The 12,402-nt window shown below is 49.5% G+C and overlaps 1 protein-coding gene across 1 annotated transcript in view; it reads right to left on the bottom strand.

Annotated features, from left to right (window-relative positions):
* Positions 1-450: 450 nt before the first annotated feature.
* Positions 451-12,402, bottom strand: part of LOC130294126 (neural cell adhesion molecule 1-like) — a 48,555-nt gene continuing 36,603 nt past the window's right edge. The window contains exon 9 of the mRNA XM_056543604.1: positions 451-741. Within this exon, the coding sequence (XP_056399579.1) occupies positions 702-741 (40 nt within the window). The 3' untranslated portion in view covers positions 451-701. The remainder of the gene's footprint in view (positions 742-12,402) is intronic.

Raw genomic sequence — 12,402 nt, forward strand, 5'->3', positions numbered from 1 at the left:
TCCAGAGGATCCACACTGTCCCTGAAAGGTAATTCGAGGCTTCCCTCTCATCTCAGCAGCCCAGACATGCTGGGAGTTGTCTCTAGGTCAGTGTTTCCCAACCAGGGGGCCTCCGGCCATTGCAAAACTATAACTCCCAGCATGCCCAGACAGTATTTTCATAGGTGGGGGGGGGGGGGGGGGAGATCTGGGGGGTGTCAGGGGTATTGTCATAGGTGGGGGGGGGGGGTCAGGGTTATTGTCATAGGTGGGGGGGGGTCAGGGTTATTGTCATAGGTGGGGGGGGGGGGGTCAGGGTTATTGTCATAGGTGGGGGGGGTCAGGGGCATTGTCATAGGTGGGGGGGGTCAGGGGCATTGTCATAGGTGGGGGGGTGTCAGGGGTATTGTCATAGGTGGGGGGGGGTCAGGGGTATTGTCATAGGTGGGGGGGTGATCTGGGTGTCAGGGGTATTGTCATAGTTGGGGGGGGGGGGGTGTGGCCGTAATGCAAGTTCAGGAGCTCCGCAGAGCGTCGCGGCCCCTTGTGTTTTGGAATCAGTAAAGGGTCACATGATCCTAACCAGGGAGGCACCGATGTATCTCCCCCTTTATTACTGATACAGAATGGACGACTGTCGATTGCTGGGACTTGTAGTGCACAGAGCGGCGCCTCGTCCGGCTTCATCCTCATCTGTTCCATCCAGTGTTAGAAGCCGAACGTCAGGCGTCAATCCCGGAAATATTCACCACCGACTCCTTCCTGCAAGAAATGATCATAGAATCATTATATACAGGATATAACTCAGGATCAGTACAGGATCAGTAATGTAATGTATGTACACAGTGACCTCACCAGGAGAATAGTGAGTACAGCTCTGGGGTATAATACAGGATATAACTCAGGATCAGTACAGGATAAGTAATGTAATGTATATACACAGTGACCTCACCAGCAGAATAGTGAGTACAGCTCTGGGTATAATACAGGATATAACTCAGGATCAGTACAGGATAAGTAATGTAATGTATGTACACAGTGACCTCACCAGCAGAATAGTGAGTGCAGCTCTGGAGTATAATACAGGATATAACTCAGGATCAGTACAGGATAAGTAATGTATGTACACAGTGACCTCACCAGCAGAATAGTGAGTACAGCTCTGGAGTATAATACAGGCTATAACTCAGGATCAGTTCAGGATAAATAATGTAATATATGTACACAGTGACCTCACCAGCAGAATAGTGAGTACAGCTCTGGAGTATAATACAGGATATAACTCAGGATCAGTACAGGATAAGTAATGTAATGTATGTACACAGTGACCTCACCAGGAGAATAGTGAGTACAGCTCTGGAGTATAATACAGGATATATCTCAGGATCAGTACAGGATAAGTAATGTAATGTATATACACAGTGACCTCACCAGCAGAATAGTGAGTACAGCTCTGGAGTATAATACAGGATATAACTCAGGATCAGTACAGGATAAGTAATGTAATGTATGTACACAGTGACCTCACCAGCAGAATAGTGAGTACAGCTCTGGAGTATAATACAGGCTATAACTCAGGATCAGTTCAGGATAAATAATGTAATATATGTACACAGTGACCTCACCAGCAGAATAGTGAGTACAGCTCTGGAGTATAATACAGGATATAACTCAGGATCAGTACAGGATAAGTAATGTAATGTATGTACACAGTGACCCCACCAGCAGAATAGTGAGTACAGCTCTGGAGTATAATACAGGATATAACTCAGGATCAGTACAGGATAAGTAATGTAATGTATGTACACAGTGACCTCACCAGGAGAATAGTGAGTACAGCTCTGGAGTATAATACAGGATATATCTCAGGATCAGTACAGGATAAGTAATGTAATGTATGTACACAGTGACCCCACCAGCAGAATAGTGAGTACAGCTCTGGAGGGTGTGGTCGCTAGGTGTGTCTGTTGCTGAGCTCCTGAGACTCCAGACTTCCAGAGGAGAGAGGCTGATTTTTCCACCTGCTTTCCCAGGAAGGTGGCAGATTCCTGGGGGAGCCATCAGCATGAATCCCCTGACCTCCACTCCTCGGTCCAGGCTGGCGAGGGGTGTAGAGGGAAAGCTACCAGCCAGTGCCCCGGCTGGAGGGGTTAGAAGATCTGGCAGGGTCCGCAGCGATGTGGATTCTGTCCCTCCAGCAATGGTTGGAAGCCGCAAGGCTCTCAGCCAGGAAGAAAAGCCTGCAAGCAAGACAGGTTTAAAGAAGGTCTCTGCAGCACAGAAGAGCTCCTCCAAGAGCCAGGTTGTGGAGCAGTGGGGCCAGAGAAGACCCAAGGAGTCTATGGCGACATACAGCTCCAGACTTGCTGCCAAGATTGGTGAGTACGAACTCCTTGGGAAGAAGCTGAGGGAGCTGAGAGAGGAGCTAAAGTTTGCCAAGTATCAGGTGAGCACAACTACCAAGCGCAGGAAACCAGAGTACTCTGCAAGGGTTAAGTCCTTGAGGCTGGAGCTGGAGGAGACTGAGCTGAGGAGAATGGCTGTCCTGGAGGGGAGCGATTTATTTAGGGAGAAACTTCTTAATGAGGATCGCTCCTCCAGGATGAAATCCCCAGTAAAAGAAGAGGAGATTGGGGGTGATTGTTCAGCAGATGAGAGCAGTAGTGAGGATGAGGTCCAAGAAATGGAGGCTGAAGAGGCTAAGGTGCTGGCAAGTGGGGAAGCTGTGGAAGCCAAGCCGCAGCCAATGCAGGGTGTGAACATGTCCCAAGCAAGTCTACCTGCAGGACAAGTGGCATTACCACCTTCATCGGGCGAGAGTGCTGGCGAGGAGGAGGAAGGTTGTGGTGGCGCCCTGCTGGCACAAATTGTAAAGATGGAGTCCCCCATGCATTTGGATAATTTTAGTTTTGGCGACGACCTTGGAGAGGAACAAATAATAAAAAAGAAGAAGAAAAGGCAGAAAAAAACATCTGAGCAAGTAAGCTTGATTTATGTTCCTTTTGTGCACCCTGGGCCGGCTGCAAAGTCAGTTCAGGGTGCAGACCCTGGTAATCTGCCTGTCCCCCCTTCTGCAAATGTGGAGCGGGGCCAGAACACCTGGGATAATAAAGTAAAGATGGGGGAAAGCGCTGACCTCGCTTGTCATAGTAGCGGGGCCAGCACCTGCAAAGATACGGCCAAGGGGACGGACAGTGTTGCGGACAAGGTAGCATGTCCCCAGTTAGGGGATATTGGCGTTGCGGGGCACTCCTCTGCAGGTGAGGGGGGGAGTGTCCAGGTGGCAGAGGTTGGTATGGAGCTCGGGCGGCCGGGCAATTATAAAGACAAGGGAGAGGGCAGCTCCCAGAACAGGTCTGGCACTGCAGGGCACTCCTCTGCAGGCAAAGGGGGGAGTGTCCAGGTGTCTGGAACCGGAGCGCCATTCTCGGCGGCCCAGTCAGCGGTGTCTGGCTCTTTTGAGTTGTGGCGCTGTGGTGGGGCTGCTGTGGGTGGAGCTGGCGGTGAAGGACTGGTACCACAGGAACATGGACATGATACAACCCATGCAATGTTAGTAGCAGTTAAAGAAATTGAAGCCGAGGTATTGGCGGAGGCCGAGGGCAAAGTATGCGACAAAGCAGCTTCTTCCGATATTCCTAAAGGGAAGATTGCTGCAAGGTTGAGTGTGCCCAATGAAGCCAATGATGCAAGTGTAAAGCCCGGCATCATAAAGCCAGCAAGATTATATCCCGGCCAGTCCAGTGCAGCTAGGCAGGAGGGGACAGGCACAAGTGTTATGTGTAATGTTACTGCCTCTACTGTTGTTTCTGGGGGGAGTGGTGTCGGTCCGGCTGCCCCCCCGGTAGCGACTGCTCCAATAAGGAGTTATGCTAATGTCGCTGCTGGGGGTCCCAGGGGATCCTCATCTCTTAATCCAGGGGAAGGTAACTTGCAACAGCGCCTCCTGGAGGCTTTAAGGAGAGGGGATAGAACGCTCCAGGTAGAGGACCGGGAGGTCGACTTGTCTTTTTGGATAGAAAGACATGGACTTGGGGCATTCCGAGAGCATAATGGGGAGGTGGTCTGGTCCCTTCCAACAAGCGGGCAGGAGCGTGGCCGGAGGAATGTGGCCCGTCTGGTATGGAGAGGCGGTGATGCATGCCCTTCTAGGGCAAAAGTTGTGGAGCTTCTTTTCCAGATGGGATTCAGGGCTAATGACATCTTTGCTCTGATCCACCCCTTCGGTACCTCTGAGTTCGACATCAGTTTTGTGAAGCCAGAAGGGCTTGAGCTCTTTTGGTCTAATCACGCACTGGTGAAGGACGAGCCTGTCTGGCAGGATTTCGCTGTGAAGGCGGTATCCCGCCAGAGTTTTGTCAAGAAAGTGACCGTTCTGACACGTAACGAGTCTCTTTCTTGCTATGACATAATGACCTGGCTGAGCAGGTATGGGGAGGTGACGGACGTCCCCAAGAAAAATCTGGATGAACATGGCATTTGGTCTGGAGCCTGGACGTTTTCCGTCCGCCTCCGCCGTTCAGGTAACACTGTCGCACACATTCCATCAGCCGCCTTTCTCGGCCGCGATAGGATCCAAGTCTTTTACCAGGGACAGCCGAAGCTGTGCCACAAGTGTGGTGATCCCACACACTTTAGCGCAAACTGCACTAAGCAGATGTGCGCATTGTGCGGTGCGGAGGGTCATCTGGCTGCCACCTGTGGCCGGATTCGCTGTAACCTGTGTGGTGACCTTGGTCACCCATTTAGCCGGTGTCCCCGCTCATTCTCCAATGCTGTGACCACCCGGGATGGGGAGAGCAGTGAGGTTGCCTCATCTGGGGTGGGGACCAGCAGAGGAGAAGGGGCACTAGAGCCAATGAAGAAAGTTAAGAACAAGAGCCCCTCTAAGCTTAGGAGGGAGGAGAGGCGCAGAAGGAGCAGGGATCTTGAAAGTTCCCTGGTAGAAGGTGTAGTCCGGGATCCTGCTCGCGACGCTGGCTCAGAGAAGACAGCTGAGGCTCTTGGGGACGCCGAGTTAGGTGAAGAGATAAGGAAACTTCGTAAAGAGGAGGCAAATAGGGCCATTTCCTCAAGTTCCTCTCAATATGAAAGTTTGGATGAGGAAGATGGGAAAGGGCAAAAGGAAAAACAAAAGTGCGGCAGAAGGAGGCAGGGCCAGAGGGTACTCAGGGCATCATCTTCCTCCTCCGGTGTTGCAGGCCAAGTGCCTGGGAAAAGCCTGACCAACCCCCCTCTGATCGTTCTATCCAATAGGTATCGGGCCCTTGGCAAGGACTCTTCCCTTTCTTTGGAGGGGGAGGCTGAGAGTCTTTGTTCAGAGGCGGAGGAACCTCCGGGAGGTGCTGAGCCTGTTCCTTCTGAGGTAACTTCCTTGGGAGGGCAGGTGGCCCCTGGGTCAGGAGATGAGGATCGTGGGATGGATATGTCAGCATCCCTAAAGAGGTCTAAAAAGAAGGAAAGGGGGTCTTCTTCTGATGGGGAAGGGGGGAAGAAGAAGGGTAAGAGGTAAAGGGGATAGGCCATCCAACTCGATCACTCAGGATGGCGGCACTCACCCCATTGACGCTGGCATCCATTAACTGTGCCAGCATTAAGTCTGATATGGCTAGATTTGCAGCCTTTGATTTTCTCGGCCGAGTTGAAGCCGACATTTTGTATCTGCAAGAGACCAGGTTGTCAGATCTAGCCTCCCTGGTAAAAGCCAGGAGAGAGTGGAGGCGCGGCCCCTCCCACTGGTCTCTTGCGGCTGAGCCATATAGTGGGGTGGCGGTCCTTTTTACCGCTCCTGTTGAATGCAGACGGGTTATCGAGTTGGAAATGGGGAGGTGCCTGATCTTAGATGTCCTCATGAAGGGGCAAGAGCTCCGGCTCATTAACATCTACGCCCCACAAACAAAGTGGGACCGTAAAAGCCTCTTTATGAGGATCAAGCCCTTCCTTTTTACAAGTCGGCAAGTGATCTTTGGAGGGGACTTCAATACTGTCACGAGGTCCCAAGATAGGAGAGGCTCCAATGGTCCGCTGGCTTATGACAGTACAGCCCTCAATAGCATAGTTAGGGAAGCTCGCCTAGAGGACGCCCACATCCGGAGCCCCTCAGGCCACGCGGGTTTCACCTATCATCGAGGTAGCTGCAGGTCTAGGATAGACAGGTTTTATTTAAAGGAGGAAGCCGTCTCTTCCGCAGTGTCCGTGATTGAGGTGGAGTTCTCCGATCACTGTATGATTTTGTTTTCCTTGAATGTTTCAGAGACCCCCCGGATGGGTAAAGGTTATTGGAAGCTGAATTCGTCCCTCCTGGAGGAAGCGGAGATAAGACAGTCCTTTGAGGATTTTCTTCAGAGTCAGGTACCTTTACTGGGCCTTTGTAGTAGTAAGTCAGAGTGGTGGGAGATATTCAAGAAGCGGGTTGCGGGGTTCTTCCGCCAGCTCTCAAGCCTCAGGTCCCTGAACAGGTATCGCCTGTATCAGGGACTGAGGAGGAAACTCGAGCTTCTCGTCTCGACTGGAGGTAGCCGAGAGGATATCTCCAGAGTGAAATCCTTGCTGATGAGGTGTCAGTACGATAGGCACGCATCTTTGGTTTTTGAGAGGGATTTCGGGAAGTACCGCTCGCCCGACCCTTACAGAAACTGTAAGATGTCAGTGAGTAGTAAAGTAATTTCAGGACTGATCGATAGTACGGGATCTCTGAATCGGTCCAGATCAGGGATCCTGGAGGTTGTCAGATCCTTCTACTCACACCTCTTGGGGAGGAAGGATCTAGATCGGGACAAGATGTCGGCTTTCCTGGCTGAAACCATTCCTGAGCCAGGGGTAGACCCCTCTCTTGATGTTTTGGCAGAAGAAATCAGGGAAGAGGAAGTGAGACTGGCGATCGAGGGGCTTGCCCCTAAGAAGTCTCCAGGTCCGGATGGCTTAACATCCGAGTGGTACAGGACCTTTAAGGAGTCTTTAGCTCCCCTCTTGACTGAGGTATTTAATGAGTGTCTCTCCTCGGGCACTCTGCCAAAGTCAATGAGGAGGTCGGCCCTGATTCTTCTCTCAAAGGGTAAAGATCCTAGCCGGATTGAGAATTGGAGACCCATAGCTCTTCTCAATACGGACAGGAAGCTTCTGGCCAAGATACTGTTTAATCGGTTGGTGAAGTTTGCACCCCGGCTCCTTTCGGGGGCCCAGCACTGCTCTGTTCCGGGCCGAAGCACCTTAAGTGCTGTCCTCAGTGTCAGGGAGGCAGTGGAGCGGAGTAGTGCGGGTCTCTGGAAGGGGTACTTGTTGTCCCTGGATCAGGCCAAAGCATTTGATCGGGTGAACCACGAGTACCTCTGGTCCGTCCTCCTGAGATATGGCTTACCGAGTACTTTTGTGAATTGGCTTGTCACCATATATGCAGGGGCAGAGAGTTTCCCACTGGTGAACGGTTGGTCTGGCCGCTCTTTTGAAGTGGGGTCCGGAGTCCGTCAGGGTTGTCCTTTGAGCCCGCTGTTATACGTGTTCGCAATCGATCCCTTCGTCCGGAGGGTAGATTGTGGGCCGTTAGCGGGAGTCGGGATGAGTCTGGCGGAGCTGGATGTCGCCCAGAGAGTGGTGGCGTACGCTGATGATGTCACCATTTTCGTCTCCTCGAGGGTGGAGGTCGAGGTGGTGATGTCGGAGGTGGATCGTTACTCGGAGGCATCCGGGTCCAAGATCAATCGGGATAAGTGTGAAAGTCTCTGGCTGGGAGGGGGGGATCCCACGTTTGATCTCCCGGACACCCTTCCAGGGCTCCAAGAGTCAGCAAAAGTTTTGGGCATCACATTCGGCCAGGATGATTATCCCACCAAAAACTGGAATGGTAAGCTCCAGGATGCCGCTCAGAAGGTGGACCAGTGGAAGGGTTGGTCTATGACCCTCAGGGAAAGGGTACACCTGATCAAATCGTACCTGCTCCCCTTGTTTATCTATCTGGGCAGCGTATGTATCTTGCCAGAGGCTTACTACACTAGGATCTACAGCCTGTTTTTCCAACTGTTATGGGGGAACAGGATGAACCTAGTCAAGAGGGAGGTTACGTACCGCACGAGGAGACTAGGGGGTTTATCTATGGTAAACCCTGTGGTGTTCTTAACGAACACCTTCTTGAAAGCCAACATCGCAAACCTCTGGAAAGAGAGGGCTCCTCCGTGGGTACTCTCCTGCAGGGAGTGGTTTCGGCCTTTCTTCCAGGAATGGGAGACAGGAGGGCAAGTGAAGGACCTCCGTACACCACATGGATATCTTCCGGCTTACGCTACCCCGACTCTGAAGGCGTTACGTCGGTGGGGTCTGGGAGTGTGGGAGATCAGGACCCAGTCTAGGCGTTCCCTTGACAAACGGGTTCTGTTGACCCACTTCCAGAAGCCTCTGGCGCTCAGGGACTGCCCAGGTCGGGATCTGAGGGTTGGTTTAAGTCTTTTGAACTCGAAACGGATCCCCCAGAAGTTTTGGGACTTGGCCTGGCGCTGCTTTCAGGGGAAGCTATGTGTAAGGGACAACCTGAAGTGTAGGAGCTCTGATGACCGGGACTGTCCCCGAGAAGAGTGCGGGAACACGCTGGAAAGCATGGACCACTTCCTGCTTCATTGTCACTTTAATATAGGGGTCTACAACCGGGTGGGCGCTTCCATCGGCTGGAGTCAACTTGCCGGCCTTGCCTATCCGGAGTGGGCTTATGGAGCATTCAAGATCCTGGGTGGCCGAGATCGGTGCACATTATTTTTAGTTAGCTTAGTGGTTAGGTACCACACGTGGAATGCACGGTGTTTAGTATCTACACAGCAAAGAGTCCTCTCCGAGGTGGAGGTCTGTAGGAATATCACTGGTGACCTCGGGAAGATCAGGTCTTTAGAGTATGGCAGATTGGGTACAAGTAGGGCTTCTCTCCTATGGAGAGGGTTTTCATTTGATGTGCCCTAGATGCTGAACCCTTTGGGGGAGGCACCTTAATTCTGGTTAGGGATAGAGTGGTAGGGTCAGTGTAGGGTCAGTGTGTAGGGACAGCTTAAACTTTAGGGGCAGCGATAGTGTGAGTCTAGGGAAAGTAGGTGAGGGATAGGTTTAAAAATGATTTGGTATCTGGTCTGCCATACCCTGATCCCGGTGGAGGGCTGGCGCATGTCACCTTTAGCTTTTTGTTTTGTTTTAGAGAAATGAGTGTATGAAGGGCTTGCAGGTAACTGAACTTGGGCCTTACAATTGTTATGTTATGTATATAGTAATGTAGTTATATGTATAGTTATGTATATAGTTATGTTTATGTTAATAAGTGTATAGTATGTGTTTAAGTAATTATGTTGTGTGGCAAACCTTTTGGTGGCATGGCTGAATAGGCCTTGCTTTTACTTTCTTGTATATATGTATATAGGGGGCTATAGAATAGGTTGGGTGGGGGAATGGGGGGTAAGAGTTGAGCTGGGTGGAGCCATTGATGAACAATATTGGACTCCATGATGCCCGGCTCCTGGTGTGGATTATGGACTGGACTGGACATTTATACCATCTCATGGCCAGAGGGGCTGGAGGGGCTTTGGGATTAGATAGTGAAAGAGTTGTTATTGTTATTCATTTACCTGTATTTCTGTATTACCGTATATTTATGCTTATTAATGCTTAGTTACCTTTCGTTTTAGTTAAGGCAGCCGGATCTATTTGTTTTGAAATTTTTTTTTTTTTTTTTTCTTATATATTAGGAGAGGATGGGTATGAGTGTGATATCCCCTAATGATGGTGGTGAGGATGGGTGTGAGTGAGTGTGGGATCGGAGGGAGGGAGAGAGAGAGGGAGGGAGAGAGGGAGAGAGAGAGAGAGAGAGAGAGAGAGAGAGGAAAAAAAAAAGTCCATGTATGTTTATATGTATGTTTATATGTATGTTTATATGTATGTTTATATGTATGTTTATGTTTATATGTATGTTTATATGTATGTTTATATGTATGTTTATGTTTATATGTATGTTTATATGTATGTTTATATGTATGTTTATATGTATGTTTATATGTATGTTTATATGTATGTTTATGTTTATATGTATGTTTTGTCTGTAATGTATCTGCTGCCTGTTAGTCAATATTTTCATTATGTCCAGGTTTGGACGGCTTTTATTTCCTATTGCCGGACATGGCAGAGTTTTTGTTTGTGTAATTGGTGTGAGTTTGGTGTCATGTATGGTGTGAGTTTGGTGTGAGTTTGGTGTGATGTATGGTGTTGGGGTACGCATAATATTTCATTAGATTATATATACGTGTACGTAACTAGTTTTAGTTGAAACTGGACTGGCTGGTAAAAGTTTAGTTTTTGTTATAATGACAATTTGTCTTATTTTGTTTCATATTTATGGCGCATGTAAGCTGAGTTTATGTTATGTATTATTGATTATGTCTGTTATGTTTTAGATTTTTATAATAAAAAGATTTACAGGATATAACTCAGGATCAGTACAGGATAAGTAATGTAATGTATGTACACAGTGACCCCACCAGCAGAATAGTGAGTACAGCTCTGGAGTATAATACAGGATATAACTCAGGATCAGTACAGGATAAGTAATGTAATGTATGTACACAGTGATCTCACCAGCAGAATAGTGAGTACAGCTCTGGGGTATAATACAGGATATAAGTCAGGATCAGTACAGGATAAGTAATGTAATGTATGTACACAGTGACCTCACCAGCAGAATAGTGAGTACAGCTCTGGAGTATAATACAGGATATAACTCAGGATCAGTACAGGATAAGTAATGTAATGTATGTACACAGTGACCTCACCAGCAGAATAGTGAGTACAGCTCTGGAGTATAATACAGGACATAACTCCGGATCAGTACAGGATAAGTAATGTAATGTATGTACACAGTGACCTCACCAGCAGAATAGTGAGTACAGCTCTGGAGTATAATACAGGATATAACTCAGGATCAGTACAGGATAAGTAATGTATGTACACAGTGACCTCACCAGCAGAATAGTGAGTACAGCTCTGGAGTATAATACAGGATATAACTCAGGATCAGTACAGGATAAGTAATGTAATGTATGTACACAGTGACCTCACCAGCAGAATAGTGAGTACAGCTCTGGAGTATAATACAGGATATAACTCAGGATCAGTACAGGATAAGTAATGTAATGTATGTACACAGTGACCTCACCAGCAGAATAGTGAGTACAGCTCTGGAGTATAATACAGGATATAACTCAGGATCAGTACAGGATCAGTAATGTAATGTATGTACACAGTGACCTCACCAGCAGAATAGTGAGTACAGCTCTGGAGTATAATACAGGATATAACTCAGGATCAGTACAGGATAAGTAATGTAATGTATGTACACAGTGACCTCCCCAGCAGAATAGTGAGTACAGCTCTGGAGAGAGGTTGGGTGTGTCTGAGCTCCTGTTACTTCCAGACTCTTCCAGTGAAGCAGTGATTTCCATCCGCCCCTCCCCAGGTGTGTGGCAGATACCTGGGTAGAGGGTTTTCCTGCTATGGAGCCCCAGGAGGCTTCATCTTGCACTCCCCGTACCCGGCCGGCGGGGGGTGCAAAGGAAAATGCGACGGCCAGCAGCCAGGATGGGGTGAGACGATCCACCAGGGCCCATCGCCATGTGGGGCCCCCTCCCTCATCCCCAGCTGGGAGCTGCAAGGCTTCCAGCAAAAGTTCCTCTGGGAAAAGAAGCTCATCCAGGCAGAGGAGTGGAGTGAAGGCTTCTACCTCAGGCTCCTCAGAACCCCAGCAATGGGGGGTCAAGGAGCCAAGGGAATCCCTGGAGACTTTCGGATCAAGAATCCAGGCAAAGATGGCCCAATATGAACGTCTTGGGAAACAGCTTCGTGGTCTTAGAGAAGACATAAAGTTTGCAACTTACCAGGCGGATACAGCAGCCAAGGGCAAGAGAGCAGCGTTCACTGCAAAGGTGAGAGCACTAAAGAAAGAGGTGGAGGAGATTGTTCAGCTGAGAGCAGACATTGTGGCTGGAGCCGGCTTCTTCAGTGAGAAGATTCTTAATGAAGAGAGGTTCCCCAAAAAGGGGGTCTCCAGAGGTGCAGAAAAAGATTGTCACCAAGATGAGAGTGAGGAGGAGGAGGAGATGGAGGGAGGTGAGGAGGGGGATATGAGTGAGGGGGATATGGACACGGGTTCTGTTTGTACCACCACCACTGTTACCCCAGACCCCCCACTTACCCTCAGTATGGACTACATAAACCCGGCTCAGGTGGCCTTACCTCCCTCCAGTGAGGACGATGAGGATGGCAGTGACTGTAGTGATTGCAGCGGCTCGGCAGATGGGGGTCTCCTGCGTGCGATTGTTATGCAGGAGTCCCCCACCCGTCTGGAGAACTTCACTTTTGGTGATGATTTGGGCCCAGAAGAGAAGGGGAAGAGGAAGAAAGTGAAGG

This window comes from Hyla sarda, chromosome 10, assembly GCF_029499605.1.
Source record: "Hyla sarda isolate aHylSar1 chromosome 10, aHylSar1.hap1, whole genome shotgun sequence".
In the NCBI taxonomy this organism is placed as follows: Eukaryota; Metazoa; Chordata; class Amphibia; order Anura; family Hylidae; genus Hyla; species Hyla sarda.